This window comes from Lepus europaeus, chromosome 7, assembly GCF_033115175.1.
Source record: "Lepus europaeus isolate LE1 chromosome 7, mLepTim1.pri, whole genome shotgun sequence".
NCBI classification, from domain to species: Eukaryota; Metazoa; Chordata; class Mammalia; order Lagomorpha; family Leporidae; genus Lepus; species Lepus europaeus.
In genome coordinates this window covers 72075108-72094175 of record NC_084833.1, presented here as the reverse complement: position 1 = coordinate 72094175, position 19068 = coordinate 72075108, and the positions used below count along the sequence as shown (strand labels likewise).

The window sequence follows — 19068 nt, the reverse complement described above, 5'->3', positions numbered from 1 at the left end:
CGGGCATGTAGTGAACCGTCAATATTGTCATAGTAGCTATTATTACCATGAGGGATTTGCCGAGGGCAGGATGGTACCGCAATGGACTTGCAGTGCCCAGGGTAGGGTTCGGGTAAAGGTAGGGGTATAAAGTGATGTTCTGTAACTTGGGTTTTAACTTGCCCGGCGCTATAGACAAAGATGGGATACGGCCAGGTCAGACTCGGGGTGTGACCGCAATGAAGGTGCGCTCAGGGGAAGGGATGGCTCACGAGGGAAGTGGAGTGGAGGCAGCGCTCTAGGACACAGCGGGCGGCGTGGCTGAGGGGCTGGCTGGCTTTGGGTCTCCCGGGGGAGGAGCCGGTCTGCAGTAGGCGGAGCTCTGGGCTGTGCCGGGCCGGGAAGGCGCGGTTCTGCGTGTCGCCCTCTCACACTGCAGCCGGCAGCCTGAGCCATGGGCCGCGGAGCCCTCTTGCTGCTGCTCTTGGCTCTTCTGGCGCCTGGAGCCGCCGTACTCCTCCGGCCAGCCCTAAGGACTCTTGGCAGCCTACATTTGCCAACCAATCCAACGTCGCGCCCTGCTCTAGCCAACAACTACTCAATTCTCTACTTCGAACAGAAGGTAAGAGCCAGGGGAAGAGGAGGGAGGAGGTTCGCCGTCCCAGGCCCACCCGCCAGGACTCCAGCCCCACAGAGCCCAGGCACCGCAGCCTACTCCCATTCGGATGTTCGAATGCCTAGGACCTATCCGGTCTTCGATTCACACTTTCCCAATGGGGGCTCCGTTTCCCAGTGCTATTTAAAATTTCTCCTACCATTACCAATAATTCTCTTGATTCGGGCTCATCTGTAATTGGCTACAACCATCACTTAAACTCCTCCTGCTCCAATATAAATTGTCTTGGTTTTCCCCCACATTCGAATTATTGAATCACAGCTCTGGCCCCTAGTCTGTGGTGACAGGCATTCTTTGCCTCACAAGCAGTCCCTAAATACACATTTTCATATCTTTACTTATTAGGTATTGTAGAATATTTATCCAGTCTAAAACACCAATCTGTCAACTCGAGATTAGCTTAAAGTTGAGTTTGTAGCGTTTTCATTAGTAATTTTTGTCAGTCCCTGTTTCCTATAAGACAACTTATATAGCCTGTGTTTGTCAAGGAAGTTGTAGAACTGTGTCAGGGTTTAAAATATGTGGGGGGAATTAGTCTCTGTGTTCTGTAACTAAGTTTAAAATTTTAAAATTGTAATTGTATTTGAGAGTCAGAAACAGAGATCTCCCCTCCGCTGGTTCACTCCCCATATGCTTGCAACCAAGGGATCCAGGGTAAAGCCAGGAATCAGGAACTTCATTTAGGTCTTTCACATGGGTACCAGGGACCCAATTACTTGAGCCATCAATCAGCTGCCTCCCAGGACACACATTAGCAAGAAGCTGGATCAGAAGTGGAATAGCTGAGACTCAGACAAGGCACTCTGATATACAGGATATATATGGGCGTCCCAAGCTGTGACTTTATGATTGTGCCAAATGTCTTCCCTTTTAACTTGAGTTTAGAGTTAAAGTCTGGATGCCTTTTGTGCTTGGCTGTGGCGTGAGGCATTCTGCAAGTCTGAGTGGGAAGTACATTCTGTGTGAAATGACACGAAACCCTTTCGGTTCTGTGTTTCTGGGAGCCTGCATAAAGATAGGCAAAAAGTTGGGAAAGGTTGCGATTAGAAAGAGTGCAAGAATTTGAATCTTGGAGTCTTGGCTGTAGGACTCAGATGAACCAGGATTCCTCCCTGTCAGCTCTGCAACCTTTGGCAAATTGTAGTACATCTCTCAGCCTTATTTCTTGATCTCCTGGGAGGAGTTGTGATGATTAAATGAGAGCATTGTCCCTAGTAGACTACATGGCAACAATTTATTAAATGCATACACTTGTTAAATGCATGGTTACAGACATATGTGAGTTGTTAATAGGAATTTGTGATAGATGGCATGAGCTTGTAGAATAACTTGTAACCCAGAGATTTGAATTTGAGTTTATGAGGAAGAGAAAGTATTTTATTTTTAGCAGAAACACCAAGAAAACATAAGTCTTTCTTGAACACTCTAGGGCAGTTTTCTCATTTATAAAATCAGAGATTGGGACAAGAACTGATGTGTTTTACACTTTACTGAGGAAAATTAAGGGCTCTTTGGAGAGCTATCTCAGATCTGGGTGAGGGCTGAAGTGGAGACCAAGTCAGGTCTTCCAACACCTTCTTCCTGGCCTCTTTTTACTTGGAGCTCTACTTTTATCTGTTTTTCCGTATTAGGATTTTATATGTGGCTATTTTCATAATTTTATTGCCAAAGTAAAATTGGGGAAGAACTATTGGAATAGAAGATTTCAAAAATCCCTATAGGAATTGATGAAAAAGAACTATCAACAGAAAAGGGAGAAATGAAAGGACAGAAGGGAGTGATCTCGAAATTAATATTCCTTTGTTGTATTTTAGTTGGTTGATCACTCTTTAGAAATATAAATTTAAGGCTGATTCTTTTTTCCATTTTTGGTGATCTGCAAAATATTTTGCTTTATTCAGCTACCTTTTACCCATTTTTATATTTAGTTTCTATTTTAGGACACAGAGACTATGACACATCTTTATTATCATATAATGTTTTTTCTTACATCAACTCAAAATGAATTTTTTTCTTCCTTTTTTTCAGAAAAACTTCCACTTAATGTATTTGTTGCATAATTATAGTTAGAATAGTTGGTCACTTCTATATAGATTTTTTGTTGGAATAGACTGCCAACTCAACTTTAATTTTTTTAGTTAGAGCACATGAAATACTTTTATGTCTTTTAGAAATAAAATTATTATAACCATAAGGCCCAGTTTTAAATTAATTTTAATAATTTAATTTTTATCAACCTTTATAATGATTTATCTGTCCACCCAGAGGACCAGTCTAGTTCCAGCTGTCCTTATATGTGCATAAAGGACATGGATTTATGGAGTGGCCTCACAAAAAGGCCTATGGCCTTGTCTCTTCCCTGTTTAATGAATCCTTCATAACTGATTGCAGGATAAAGGCCAAACACCTTGGCATGGAATCCTTTATTCTTCCCCACATAACCCCAGCTGGCTTTTCCAGCTTTGTATCCTGCCATAATACTTTATCCCTACTCTCATACACATGCACTTTTGGACAGACTGTAGATTCAAGTGGGTTTTACTGTGTGGGAAAGTCTATCTGAAATGTCATTTCTCTGCTGGTTAAACTTATATTTCTGCTGCAGCTGAGATGACATTTCTGTGTAAACTTCTTGACTTTTTTTTTTTTTTTTTTGACAGGCAGAGTGGACAGTGAGAAAGAGAGAAAGGTCTTCCTTTTTGCCGTTGGTTCACCCTCCAATGGCCACCGCGGTAGCGCGCTGCGGCCGGCCCACCGTGCTGTTCCGATGGCAGGAGCCAGGTACTTCTCCTGGTCTCCCATGGGGTGCAGGGCCCAAGGACATGGGCCATCCTCCACTGCACTCCCTGGCCACAGCAGAGAGCTGGCCTGGAAGAGGGGCAATCGGGACAGGATCGGTGCCCCGACCGGGACTAGAACGCGGTGTGCCGGCGCCGCAAGGCAGAGGATTAGCCTAGTGAGCCGTGGCGCCGGCTAACTTCTTGACTTCTTTAGTAAAATTTAGTTGGTCTTTTTTCATCCTGCACATTTACTATTTTTTATGTGTTCCTTTGGCTAGATAGCACTCTCTAGTACCTAGAAAAGCCTACAAAAAGTGTAAAACACAATAAATAGTTGTTAAGGGAGTGAATGACTATCTGAAGAGAGCCTAAACAAAGTAAAGGCTATCATTATTTAATTGATACTTTTTAAAATATTTCCTTTTTATCTCTCCTATTATTTGCCAGTTATTATTCTTCCTTTTTTCAAAGTCTTCAAATGTTGATTTAATAGGAATATTGTATTTCTTTTGCTTGAAAAAGCTGTATCAGACTAGAGGAAGGAGGTACCCATATCACATTGGCACATTAAGGCTGTGGTACATGTGTGATGCCCGGGTTATAACGAGTCTCCTAAGATGCATAACTTGTGATTACAAGGTTTCACTGTCTTGTCTCCCAGTCCTTATGCTAGAATGTGAATCTTGAGGTCATTTTACTGTGTGATGAATTAAGGAAGGAGAATGGTTTCTGTCAGGCCACTAAATTTTTTTTTTTAAAGATTTATTTATTTTATTTAAAGGCAGAATTACAAAGAGAGAGGGGGAGAGCGAGATCTTCCATCTGCTGATTCACTTCCCAGATGGTCACAACTGAAGCCAGGAGCCAGGAACTTCTTCCAGGTCTCCCAAGTGGGTGGCAGGGGCCCAAGCACTGTGCAATCTTCTACTGTTTTCCTAGGCCATTAGCAGAGAGCTGGATCAGAAGTGGAGAGGCTAGGACTCAAATCAGCGCCCATATGGGTTGTTGGCACTGCAAAATGCAGCTTTACCTGCTATGCCATAGTGCCGGCCCCAGGCCATCATTTTTTCGAGTGGTAAAATATAGTGCGATATCTCCTATGTTAGGATTCTTTAGAGAAATAAAACCAGTAAAATTTCTCTCTCTCTCATCTCTCATCTATCTTAAAGAATTGTCTTATGTAACTATGAAAGTTTAGCAAGTCCGGGATCTACCAGGGTGGCTGGGAGGCTGGAGACCAAGGAACTTGATAGAGCTTGAATACAGTAGTAGCTAAGAGCACAACCTTGAGAGACAAAAAGGTTTGAGAATGAATTCTGTTTCTGCCTTTACTTGAGAAACTTAACAAGTTACTCTGAGGCAGGCCATATTTTCATAGTCAGCAAATTGGGGATAATTATACCATCCATCTCATAGATTTGTGTGTTAGCACAGTGTATACTACCTAAATGATAAATGGTATTTTTATTTTACCTTGCAGTTTCTTAATGCTTTAATTTATGCCATCTCTACTCAGAATAAAATATTTAAATCATTCCTTATTATACCTGAAATAGTTATTCTGGAAAAAATGAAAATCTTGGAACTCTTTTCAGTTACATAAATTATACACATGTGTCTTTTTATCCAGGAGATATAATTTAATAGACCTGTGGTCTGGGAGTTAACTTTTTCTTTGCCTGAAAACATTTTCTATCATACGAAACTCTCTGACACATGAAAGGAAGCATAGGAAACTATTTCTATTTTTTTTTATGCTATTTTGAATTTTAGTAAATGTTGAGGAAAAATTGGTAATGAATGTATTCTTTTAGGTTTTTGGAAATTCCTTCTCGTCCTGATAATAATACTATCTTGCTGATAGTTGAGTATTTAATGTTTTACCAGCTAATGCTAAAATGTAATTATAATAAAAATTAACCTCAGGTTTTTTACTGATTTGTTATATCCCTTTGTCAGTGTATTGCAGGGACTTTGTGCTTTAGAGGTTTAAGACATTTAAAACATTTTCAAAGTTTAGGTTCTAGTATCAGCCCTGCCACTAACTTATGTCATGGTCTTGGGCAAGTTGCTTAACTTTTAGGGTCTTGTACTAATCTGTAAGATAAGAGGATTAGATCTACTGATCTCAGTCCTGCTGTTCATTGAGTGCTTCCTGTCTACAGAGGACTGCATTAGGTAGGAACAGTGAGGATGTGGGCACAAGTTTTGTTTTTTGCCCTAACGTTAATTACCCTGGGTGAATTGAACCTAAGTATTTTTTCCATATTGACTATGAATAAGGTACATACCCATATCATATGAGACATTTTAAAATTGAAAGTCAATCATCTCTACTACTGAAGCAACATTTATGACATAGATAATTTATGTTTGTGATTTAAAGTTTGGTTGATTAGGGCAGCATTGTGGTACAGTGGGTTAAGTCACTGCCTGCTACATGGGTGTTCCACTTCTAATCCAGCTGCATGCTAATACTCCTGGGAAAGCAGCAGAAGATGGTCTAAGTACTTGGGCTCCTGTCACCTGTGTAGGAGAGTTGGATGGAGTTCCAACCTACTGCCTTAGGCCTGGTCCAGTTCTGGCCATTGTGGCCATTAGGGGAATAAACTAGCAGTTGGAAGACATCTCTTTCTCTCCCTCTCATGTAACTCTGCCTTTCAAATAAATAAGTTAATCTTCCCCTTTTTAAAAAAATAGATAAAATTTGCTTGGTTATGGGTAGATTGTTGAAGAAAAGAGCTTGACAGTATGTCTTGTCTTTATTCCTAATGTCTAACATGGTACCTTCTGCATGGTCATTCTTAATGAAAGTATTTTGAATTGAAAAAATTAGAGGAACCATCGTTGTGGCATAGAGGTAAAGCTGCCACCTGGGACACCAGCATCCTATATGGGCACTGGCTCGAGACCCAGCTGCTCCATTTCTAATGCACCTGGGAAAGCAATGGAAGATGGCCCATGTCCTTGGGCCCCTGCACCCTTATGGAAGACCTGGGAGTAGCTCCAGGTCCCTGGTCATTGTGGCCATTTGGGGACTAAACCAGCAGATGGAAGACCTCTCTCTCTGTCTCTCCCTTTATCTCTCTGTGACTCTGCCTTTCAAATAAATAAAATATAAATTAAAAAATTAATCATAAATTAAAATGAATAAGAAGAGGTAGAAGAATAAAATGAAACATGTAGCTTGTGTCTAATGCATTAGTAATGATTATAATCTGTTACCACTTAATAAAAACTGTATGTGCCATGAGTACTGTGTTAAGTACTCAGTAGATATTCACTTATTTAATCCCAATACACATCCTATGAGGTAGATGCTATTGTTATGCCACTTGATAGGAAAGGTTATACAGAGAAGTTACGTGTACAAACTTTAGCACTTATCAGTACCATTTTGTTTTTCTGAAAATGAACTTTGATGAGTTTCTAGCTCTAAAATGAATGTCAGGGATCGACTTGTAGAGCAGCAGGTTAAACTTCTACCTGCGATAGCAACATCTTGCATTAGAGTGTAGATTTGAGTTCCAGTTGCTCCACTTCCAATCCAGCTTCTTGCTAATGTACCTGGGAAGGCAGCAGAAGATAGTCCAAGTGCTTGTACCTCTGCCACCCATTGTAGGAGACCTGAATGGAATTCCTGGTTCCTGGCTTTGTCCTGGCCTGGACCTGGCTGTTGCAGCCATTTGAGAAGTGAACCAGCAGATGGAAGATCTGTCTCTGTCTCTGACCCTGTCCCTGTCTCTCATTCTGTCTCTGTTGCCCTGCCTTTCAAGTAAATAAATAAATCTTTAAAAACAAGATAAAATTAATTTCATCAACTTGCTTGTTGTACAAGTTAGGTTATGCTGCTGTAACAAAAATCTAAAATTTCAGTGACCTAATCCAACAAAAGTTTATGAGTCTTATATGTTTCCAGTGGAGTGAGTAGAGGATCACAGAGATCGAGTGACTGATGGAGGCTTTCTCTTAACATAAGCCTTAAAGATCACTGTAACAATGGGAAAAGAACATGGAAGGTCTAACATGATTGCCTCAGCCTGGAACTGACACATATCACTTCCTCTCACAACTGATTAAATGATTGAAGCTAACCACAGGGCAGGTAGACAAAAAGTATTGACTTTGGAGTGCCTAGAAGCAAAGACAGTGCTGATGACTACCGTAATCAGTCAGTCATTTACCCACCCACTCAGTGCTTATCCAGTACCTTTTATATGTCAGGCTTTCGGCTGGACCCTAGAGAGGTGGAGATGACTAAGTCCTTAAGGCCCTCAAATTACGCTTGTTGACTGTATCAAACTTGTATCTAAAAAACAGAAAAGCACTGAATTTTTAAAAATATTTTATGGTTACAATTCACAGATTGCTTCACAAAATATCCCTTAAGTGAGGCAGTTCTGTTAAATATTTTCTTGCTTATCACATAGTAGTTCACTAACCTGAGTTAGATACATTAAAGCACATGACTATTTATTCATGCCATCATTCAATGATAATTATTTTGCCTGTTAAAATGGAAGCAAAATTGTATCAAAATCTGTATATAAAAAATCTTAAATATGTTTTGGTAAGTGTTGGGTAATTGTTCATCAAAAAGGAGAAACCTACATTGATGATTTTTATTACCTACTTAGGAAATATGTATGTGATGGGAGAATTTATAAAAATCTTTTTTCCTTTATAGTAACAGTTTAAGAAACATCCAAGTTATTATTCAAGATCAGTGAATGAATAATGAACATTTATTGATTATTCTGCACCAAGTACTATGTTTGAGTCTTTCACATATCTATTTTTAATGACTGTAATCACTTAAAAACTATTTGAGAAGCAGAGAGAGTTCTTTTTTTTTAAAAAGGTTTTTTTTTTTTTTTTTTTTTTTTTAATTTGAGAGGTAGAGTTACAGACAGAGAAAGGGAGAGACAGAGAGAAAGGTCTTCCATCTGCTGGTTCACTCCCCAAATGGCTGTAGACAGCTGGAGCTGAGCAGATGTGAAGCCAGGAGCCAGGAGCTTCTTCCAGGTCTCCCACACAGGTACAGGGGCCCAAGCACTTGTGCATCTTCCACTGCTTTCCCAGGCCATCAGTAGAGAGCTGGATTGGAAGAAGAGCAGCCGGGACATGAATCAGCACCCACATAAGTTGTCAGTACCTCAGATGGAGGCTTAGCCTATTATACCACAGCACCAGCCCCAGAGAGAGAGTTCTTATCCATTGATTCACTCCTGAGATTCCACCAGCCAGGGCTTGGCTGGGACTGAAGCCAGAAGCTGGGAATTCATCCCAGGTCACCCATGTGGGTGGCAGGATTAATTGGGTAGTTACTTGAACCGTCAGTGCAGCCTCCTGGGGTCTATATTTGGCAGCTTGCTGGAAGAGGAGCTAGAGCTGAGAATCAAACCCAGGCACTCTGATGTGGAGTGTGGGCATCTTAAGCATCATCTCAAATCACTAAGTTAAAAGCCTGCCCCTACAATCACTTTTTGAAATAGAAGGTTTAATTATTGTTCATACAGGTTGTCTTGATCAAGCTATTGAGGGATAATGACAGAATTGTGAGTCACATTTTAATCTATTTCAAGTTCTGTGATCTTTTGTTAACATCATGATGCTCCTGTGTTCTGCAAGTAGTAATAAAACTGATGTCTTCGCATCTGTTTATATTCCACATTCATTCAGTCTTTCAAACAATCCTGTGAGGTAGATACTAATCCTAACTTTAGAGGTAAAACTACTTTAGTCAGAAAGATCAAAGAAGGAAGCATCCAGGGCTGGTATTGTGCTACAGTGGATTAAGCTTCTGCCTGTGTAATTGGCATCCCGTATCAGAACATTACTTCAAATCCTGGCTGCTCCACTTCTGATCCAGCTCCCTGCTGATGTTCCTGGGAGACAGAGAAAGATGATCCAAGTACTTAGGCTCCTACCACACTTGTGGGAATTCCAGATAGACTTCCAGTCTCCTGGCTTCGGCCTGGCCCAGTGCAGCCCTGGCTATGTGGCCATTTGGGGAGTGAACCAGCAGATAGATCTCTGTCTCTCCCTCTCCCTGTCACTCTGCCTTTCAAATAAAATAGGTTTTTTTTTGTTGTTGTTTTTTAAAGGAGGTGACATCCAAGATATTTGTGAGTCTCTTGGCTTTTCAACCACAGATTGTAAATAATTTGTGGTATATACCTATAAAATAGAATATCATTAGTCCTTAAAAGTTATGGGTTTGAAATATATCTGACCTGGTGAGAATATTCTTGCATTAATGGTGAATAGAAAAAAAGTGAAAATTAGAAAACCGGATGTACAATGTTGTATTAGTCTGTTTTCCAGTGCTAAAACAGAATACCTCCCCTTGACTTGGTTGCCTGACTAGCTCAACTGGTAGAACATGAGACTCTAATCCCAGGGTCATGTGTTCGATCCCCACACTTACGTAAACAGTCAAAAAGGGGAAACACCCCAGGACAAATTAAACAAAATACCTGCAACTGGTTACTTTATAAAGAAAATAGGTTTATTTTGTTCATAGTTTGGGAGGCTGAAAGTCCAAATACCATGGTGCAAGTTTAGTAAGGAACTTCCCTTGGCTATGTCACATCACACATGCATGCCATATCAAAGTGCTGGTTCAAGTCCTGGCAACTTTATCTTCAATCCAGCTTTCTGGTAGTGTGGTGGGGAAGGCAGTGGATGATGGCCCAAGTACTTGTATCCCTCCCACCCATGTGGGAAACCCAAATGGAGTTCCCAACTCTTGGCAATTGACTGGCCTAGTCCTGACTGTTATGGGCATATGGGGAGTGAACCAGCGAATGGAAGATCTCTCTCTTTCTCTCTGTCCTTCTTCTTGTGTCACTCTGCCTTTCAAATAAATCCTTTTTTTTTTTTTTTTTTTTTTTAAGGAAAGATTTCCAGAGGAATTTATACCCTTGTGAAAGAGAAGGAAAAGAGTTAAGGTCGCCTAAATAGAACCAGATGATGTGTTTTCACCACCTCTCAAAGCCCTCCTTATCAGTCTGCTTTTAATTCCTTTTGCTGCCAGCAGCAGATACGAGGTTATACACTTATTTCCATAGTTTACTGCAAGTCGCTTTGCAAATCATTCTCAAATCTATAGTTGTCAGCCTTTGTTTCAGAAAAACGTGGTGTATGAAAACCAGCCACCAAAGGTAGAAGGACTAAGAAACTGAAGAAGAAGGACAAATCTAAGACTACATAAAGTGTAATTTATTGGGTATATTTAAGGACAGATGTATTAAAGGACAATCTTAAGATAATGCATCCCTGAACTGGAATTAGCCTGTGGCTAAGTTAAATGTCCCTGGACTTTCTCAAGAAACATTAACACTCCTGAGATTAGATAAGGGATATTCCAGAGTCTGGTTATCCTATTTTTTTAAGGTTTATTTATTTTATTTGAAAGGCAGAACAACAGGGAGAGAGAGACAGACAGAGAGAGAGAGAGAGAGAGAAAGTGATCTATCTACTGGTTTACTCCCTAAATGACCTCAATGGCCAGGGCTGGCCTAAGCTGAAACTAGGAGCCCAGAATTCCATCTGGGTCTCCCACATAGGTAGCAGGGGCCTAAGCACTTGGACCATTCTCTACTGGGCAAAATAGTGGGGAGCTAGATCAGAAGCGGAGCATCTGGACCTCGAACTGGCACTCCTAGCAGGTTATCTTAGTGATTTCTTTATCCCATAAGAGTTGGGATGACTATCAGGGTTATCGAAGGACAAGATGATAGTTATCTCCAGAATGGCTGCAGTCATGTCGAGGTGAATGCCTGCAATCTCTCTGTTCTTCCCACACCCCCCCCCCCCCCACTCCACCATTTCTCTAAGAATAATTATAGATAGTACTTACTGAGCTCTTACTGTGTGCCAGGCAGTTACACATATTAGTGCATTACACATATTAGTGCAGTTACACATATTAGTGCCAGTAAGTTATACATATTAGTGCATTAGTTCTCATGGTGACCTGGCAAGGTCTTTTTACTTCTCTCTCTAATTTATAGATGGGGAATGTGAGACCTAGAGTATTCCAGGTCTCCCAAGTGGCTAGAAGGGCCCAAATACTTGGACAACCTTCTGCTGCTTTTCCCAGGCCATCAGCAGGCAGCTGGGTCAGAAGTGGAGCAGCTGGGACACAACCGGTGCCCATATGAGATGCCTGCATTGTAGGCAGCAGCCTTACCCACTACGCCACGACTTCGGCCCCAAGATACAGGGTGGTATAATCACTACTCTAGTCTACTTCCTAATGTTTCTGTTTGGAGTTTCAGTTGGTTTGACTCAGAACTAGGCTTATCTGGTGAGATGACTTGGTCCAGCTTTCTTGTGGTGGCACAACTATCATTTAAAATAATATTTATTGGGGCTTTTATTGTGGCATAGCGGATAAAACTGCCATCTGTGACGCCAGTATCCCAAAAGGTGCCGGTTTGTGTCCTGGCTGTTACAGTCCTGATCCAGCTTCCTGCTAATAGCCTAGGAAAAGCAGCAAAAGATGGCCCAACTGCTTGGGTTCCTGCCACCCAAGTAGGAGACCCAGATAAAGCTCCTGGCTCCTGGCTTCTGTCTGTCCCAGCCCTGGTCATTGTGGCCATCTAGGGAGTGAACTAGTACATGGAAGATTTCTCTCTCTCTGATGTTCTAACAAGTAAATAAATTTTTATTTATTTTTTTTTTTTTTACAGGCAGAGTGGATAGTGAGAGAGAGAGACAGAGAGAAAGGTCTTCCTTTTTCCCGTTGGTTCACCCTCCAATGGCCGCTGCGGCCGGCGCATTGTGCTGATCTGAAGCCAGGAGCCAGGTGCTTCTCCTGCTCTCCCTTGCGGGTGCAGGGCCCAAGCACTTGGGCCATCCTCCACTGCCTTCCTGGGCCATAGCAGAGAGCTGGCCTGGAAGAGGGGCAACCGGGACAGAATCTGGCTCCCCAACTGGGACTAGAACCCGGGGTGCCGATGCCGCAAGGCGGATGATTAGCCTGTTAAGCCACGGTGCCGGCCTACAAGTAAATAAATCTTAAAAAAAAATATTTATTGAGGGTCTGCATATATACCAGGCACGTTTCTGGAGAAAAAGGATGGATTGCTGATGTGGAGCTGATTTTCTAGTTGTGAAACAAAAAGACAACCAAGTAAACATCAAATAAGTAAAATTATAAATTGTAATGATTGCCTTGAAAGACATAAGCAAGGTAACGTGTGAGAATATGAGGTATAGTAGATGGAAAAGCCTTTATGTCAGGAAGATTTCCCTGAGGGAGGGACAATGGACATGAGAGGGAGCAGAAAGCATCAAGTCCCCAAAGCTTGGCGTGTAGGTACTTTGGTTCTTTCTCTGCATTCCTTGCTGTTACCTAGATGAGTTGATTCCCCCTCAGAGTACATATGTTATTTTACTTGCAAAGCCCTCATCCTTGTAGCTCCTGTTCCTGCCTCCTCTGACTACTGGAAGCTTGCAGTCCCCCATCCACTGCAGCTCCTGTGGGACATCAGTTAATTCACCCCTACTTTCAATCCACTCTTCTACTTGTAATCTGTAACGATTCCTTTTGTTTGCTTTATTAGGAACAAAATTCTGTAGCATTCCAAGCCTTTCACTCCATGACCCTAACCCACCTTTCTAGCTTTCTAATCTATTCTCCACACTTGGCCTTTCCCTTTCCTGTCTCTATATCTTAGTCTGCAGTGTTTCCTTTGCCGGGAATGTCTTTCCCATGGCCCTTCCCCTCTATCACTTCCATCCATCTTTAAGACCCATCTCAGACACTGCCCCCTGAAACAGCCCCTTCCCATTCACTTTGCTTCCTTTTCTTTGTTTCAAGATTTATTTATTTATCTGAAAGACAGAGTTACATAGAGAGAAAAGAAAAAACCCAGAGAGATCCTCCATCTGCTTGTTCACTCCCCAGATAGCCTCAGTGGCTGGAGCTGGGCCAATCTGAAGCCAGGAGCTTCTTCCAGGTCTCACTTGTGGGTTCAGGGGCCAACATACCCAGGCTATCTTCCTATGCTTTCCCGTGCACATCAGTAAGGAACTGGATTGGAAGTGGGTGTTAAACTGGTACTCATTTGCTCATATGGGATGCAGGCACTACAGGCAGTGGCTTTAACTGTTATGCCACAACACTGGCCCCCAGGAGCCATTTCTTAATCCGAAGAATGTGTGATTGATCAGAGGTTTCTTTATATTTCTTCATATCTTGTTTTAGCCTTGTGTGATAATCTTTTGTATCCGTATTTTAGTCCTTTTTTAAAGCAGAAATCTTATCTTATAAATATCTGTACTTCTTCATAGCATAATTGTTCTACCTACTGTTTTGTCTTCACAAATCTAATGATCCCCTCTACCTTCTTACTCCCCTACACATTGGCATAAAGAAGAAAGTCTCCTTAAAGACAATTGTGATAATTGTGTGCTACATTTATTTATTAGCTAAAGTGCACTTAAGATTTTGCTTTTTATTAGCAAACGTAAGGCAATTATCTATGACTATTTGTGTTTTTAAAAAATTTTTTGTTGGGGCTGGTGCCTGCAATGCTGGCATTCTTTATTGGAGCACTGGTCTGAGTTCTGGCTGCTCTGCTTCCAACCTAGCTCCCTGATGATGTGCCTGGGAGAGCAGAGGATGGCTGAAATACTTAAGCCTCTGCCACCCACATAGGAGACTCAAATAGATCTCTGGGCTTTTGGGTTTGGCCAGGACCAGCTCTGGCCATTATGGACATTTGAGGAGTAAACCAGTGGGTAGAAGATCTCTCTTTCTCTCAGAATTTCTGTCTCCCCCTATCCTTCAAATAAGTAAATAAATAATCTTACTTTTTTTGTTGTTGTTGTTTAAATGTGGGAGGTAGAGAGAGATCTTCCATCTGCTGGTTTACTCCCCAAAGGCCTACAACAGCTGGAGCTGGGTCAGTCTGAAGCCAGGACCCCGAAACTCAATGTATATGTCCCATGTAGGTAGCAGGGACTCAAATAATTGAGCCATTATCTGCTGCCTCTCAGAGTGCACATTGGCAGGAAGTGGAGTTGCCAGGACTGCATGCAGGCACTCTGAAATGAGATGCACATGTCCCAAGCAGCGACTTAACCTTTGTGCTAAATGCCTGCCCATTATCTCTGTAAATCCGTACTTTCTGTTGCATACACATCAGTTATTTCTCATTGCCCTGCAGTACAGAGACAGAAAGAAGCAGCTGTTCTGTCTCAGTCAGGCCCATGATGTTATCTTCTTGACTGCACATATTGTGTAGACTACCCACAGGGGTTACGAGAAACCAAGTTGGTTAAAGTTCTTTTTGAGCAGCCTTGTTGTTTGATTATACAATCTGGGGGCAAAGGGAATATTTCTCCTTTGCCATGAAGGTTCACTCCTAGACAGATAGGAGAAAAATCCACACATTTTTTAACAGGCACAGGGGAGAATCACAGGAGTGCGATTACCTGTGCTTCAGGTGCTTTCAAGGGGAAATGGAGGACAATGTAGGTAATTTTGAAGACACTAAGTGATTACTGGGGCAATGAATGGACCCAGAGATAAGAATTAACTTATAAAATGATTCTCTTTGAAATGTGGTTGCGCTTGGGGTGGGGGTGGGGAGTGGGGAGTGGGGCAAACTTTTATCTTGTGAGGAAAGTCCACTCAAGGGTGGTTACATTCCTTAGTTTCTTTTCTTTAAAGGAATATTGAGATTTCAGGGTGGGAACGGAAGGCAGATGTGTTGTTTTGGGTAGCCTGGTGTTAATGCAGATAGGGAATGTTCTAGTAAAGTCTCTTCTAGCATCAACTGACCTCCAAGGGCCTTAAACTTTAAATAATAAGCATAACAGGGTGTCATTTTTGAGGGTGAAATTCCCTAGACTCCTTCAAATACAGTGAAGTAGTAGGCTATTCTAGCAAATGTAATTTGCTAACATTTATGTAGCAAAGTAGCACAGTCATATATTCATTCAGCAAATATTTATTGGACTTTTATGTGCCCTGTACTGTGTTACTTGCTAGGATAAGTGGAAAACCAAGATTCTGAGATGAAACTGACTGCGAGCTGTTTTGGATAGCTCTGTACATTCATAGAGTAAAGGATGTTAAGAGATCTCCATAGATGATCACAAAAAAGGTACTTATCCAGGGGAAAAAGGAGGAAACTAATTTGGTGAGGCAGGAATGAAGTCACTACTGTAGAACTTGGCCTCCTAAAGCTTGGTAATCAGTACTGTAGTGCTAATTTCATTAACAAATCCTCTATTTTATGCCATCTCAACTGGCTGTGTATAGAATTTGGCTTGAAATAAGAAGAGTTTGTATAAGTGTCCTTAATTTATTTGCATAGACTAATCAGTGGAGGTCCTGGCATGTTCCTCTCTTACATTTTGCTTTTCAAAGTCCACCAGCCCCTAGATTAGATAGTCAAGCTCAGTTAACTATCTCTGGTTAATACGTATTCTTTAAAAGCCTGGAGATTAGTCTCTTGTTTAAACATGATATTTAGCGTAATAGCACTGTTCTTTTGAATAATAAAGTATTACAATGTAAAAGGATATTAGGTCTGAACATTTAAGCTTATTTCCTTAACCATTTTTTTTTTCTTTTCAAATTTATCTGAAAGGCAGAAAGAGAGGGAGACAGTCACAGAGAGATCTTCTGTCCATTGATTTGCTTCCCAAAATACACCAAACAGTGGGGCTTAGTTAGGCTGAAGCCAGAAACCTGGAACTGAATCTGATTCTCCCATTTGGGTGGCAGAGATCCAAGCTCCCGCTACCTGCATGCCTTGGCAGGACACTTGCACACATGTATTCCAACTTAATCATCACAAAACCCCTCAATCATCACAGGATAGGCATTGTTTTTTCATTTTATATATGAGAAACAAGCCCAAGGACATGGAGTAATTTGTTCAAGTTCATATAACTAGTAAGTGTCAGAGTTGGCATTAAACTTTGTCTTCAAATTCCCATTTCTTTCCACTACGTCACAGAACATTTGTGTCTTCAAGAGGAAAAAAAATGTTTGAATGATACCCTTGGTACGATTAAATTAGAGTAAAGGTGTGTGTGTGTGTGTGTGTGTGACTCAACTGATATTTTTTATCTGTTTTCCTGATGGCTATGACCTGCATGTTTAGCCAGCATGCTGCGATTTAATGACCTAATTTAAACAAGCAACTACAACCTAAACAATGGCTCTTGATTTGACAGATAGGAAAGTAAGGAAGTACTTTGTCAGTGAATTTTTATTTTTATGCTGTTTGAACCCTGGGTCACACTGCAGACACTATCCTTCAAAACTGTCGGAAACTGCTGCCACTTCCTACACTGATTGCCTCTTCCTTTGAGGGAGCAGCTCACAAAATAGTTTCAAAAAGCAGTGATGGTAACTGCCTTCTCCTTGGCATTGAATGCTTCCTTTTCTTTGAACAATTGGCTTTAAATGACAAAGACCAGTATAGTGAGTGCAAACTAAAACAGCCTTTTTGTTTGCCTTTTTATGTAATCTAACTTCTAAAAAGTGACCACTCTTAAAAGAGAAGGAAATTTGTATTTATTGGAATACCTGTCTGTGATCTCTTTTTTTAATTATTTATTTTCACTTTACTTGAAAGACTATGATGCTCTTTCAAATAAATAAATCTTTTTTAAACTTTTTTTTAATTTGACAGGTAGAGTTATGGACAGTGAGAGAGAGACAGAGAGAAAAGTCTTCCTTCCGTTGGTTCACTCCCTAAATGGCCACTATGGCCTGCACTGCGCCAGTCTGAAGCCAGGAACCAGGTGCTTCTTCCTAGTCTCCTATGCAGGTGCAGGGACTCAAGCACTTGGGCCATCCTCCACTGCCCTCCCCAGGCCACAGCAGAGAGCTGGACTGGAAGAGGAACAGCTGAGACTAGAACCCGGCGCCTATATGGGATGCGGGCACCAACAGCGGAGGATTAGTCAAGTGAGCCACGGCGCCAGCCCCCTCCTTTTTTTTAACTTTTTTTTTTTTTTTTTAATTTGACAGGTAGAATTATAGACAGTGAGAGAGACAGAGAGAAAGGTCTTCCTTCTGTTGGTTCATTCCCCAAATGGGCGCTACGGCCGGAATAAATCTTTTTTAAAAAAGGCAGAAAAAGAGAGAGAAATCTTCCATCTGTTGCTTTATTCTTCAAATGCCTACAACAGCCATGGTTGGGTCAGGCTGAAATCTGGAGCCCAGAACCCAGTCCAGGTCTCCCACATGGGTGGCAGGAACCTAAGTTCTTGAGCCATCACCTACTGCCTCCTGGAGTGTGTGTTACTGATAGTAGGAAGTTTGAATCAAAGAAGTGGAGCCAGGATTTGAATCAGGCCCTTCGGAAATAGGATGTGGGTGTCCCAATCAGCATTTAACCACTAGGCTAAATGCTCACCCATCTGACCTGTTTGAGGATAATAACAGCCTTGAATCTTGCACATTTGTGTGTCTGAGAGGTTTGCTTCTATACCAAGGCTTATCTTTGCTTACACACATCTAACAAGTGCAGGTAACTAGTTGATGTTATGGATGGCATGAGCTTTATTTTAAAATTTCAACTTGACTTCCCATCTAATGCATAGACTGCCCTGTCACAGCAGAAGCTGGTCATAGAGTGTAGGCCTTTTGCAGTGCCATGGGTGAGTTCTTCAGGCCTGCAGGTCTAATAAGTGATGGGACAGTAGGGCAGGAGAGATGTGTGTATGTGTGTGTGTGTGGGGGGGAGTGCTCATCCCGGAAGGTGCTCCTATAGTTATTTGCCAACTGGTGTGGAAGCATTTCAGTATTTTGACAGTTGGCTGAATATCAGCTTTGGTCCTCCCAAACAGTGAATGCCTAAACAGAGAAATACTGCTTATACTGCCTAGTGTCCCAGCTATGGATTCTCAACACAACTCAGAGTTAATTAATGTTATAACAGCTGTTGAAATCTTTACTTATTATATACTAAATTGATCTTCTGTATACAAAGATAATTGAAAATGAATCTTGATGTAAGTGGAATGGGAGAGGGAGAGGGAGATGGGAGGGTTGCGGGTGGGAGGGAAGTTATGGCGGGGGAAGCCACTGTAATCCAAAAGCTGTACTTTGGAAATTTGTATTTATTAAATAAAAATTTAAAAAAATTGGCCGGCGCCGCGGCTCACAAGGCTAATCCTCCGCCTTGCGGCGCCGGCACACCGGGTTCTAGTCCCGGTCGGGGCGCCGGATTCTGTCCTGGTTGCCCCTCTTCCAGGCCAGCTCTCTGCTGTGGCCCGGGAGTGCAGTGGAGGATGGCCCAAGTCCTTGGGCCCTGCACCCGCATGGGAGACCAGGAGAAGCACCTGGCTCCTGCCATTGGATCAGCGCGGTGCGCCGGCCGCAGCGCGCCAACCGCGGCAGCCATTGGAGGGTGAACCAACGGCAAAGGAAGACATTTCTCTCTGTCTCTCTCTCTCTCACTGTCCACTCTGCCTGTCAAAAAAAAAAAAAAATTAAAAAAATTAATGTTATGACACTCCTTTCTAAAACTCCTCAATTTTTTTTTCCCTATTACTTTTTAAAAAAGATTTATTTATGTGGCTGGCATCGTGGCGTAGCCTGGGATGCTGGCATCCCATATGGGTGCTGGTTTGAGTCCTGGCTGCTCCACT

The 19068-nt window shown here is 41.8% G+C and overlaps 1 protein-coding gene across 1 annotated transcript in view; it reads left to right on the top strand.

Annotated features, from left to right (window-relative positions):
* The first annotated feature begins 397 nt into the window (after window positions 1-397).
* PRCP (prolylcarboxypeptidase) overlaps window positions 398-19068 on the top strand; it is a 76588-nt gene continuing 57917 nt past the window's right edge. Inside the window, exon 1 of the mRNA XM_062196782.1 lies at window positions 398-601. Coding sequence (XP_062052766.1) covers window positions 434-601 — 168 coding nt within the window. The 5' untranslated portion in view covers window positions 398-433. The remainder of the gene's footprint in view (window positions 602-19068) is intronic.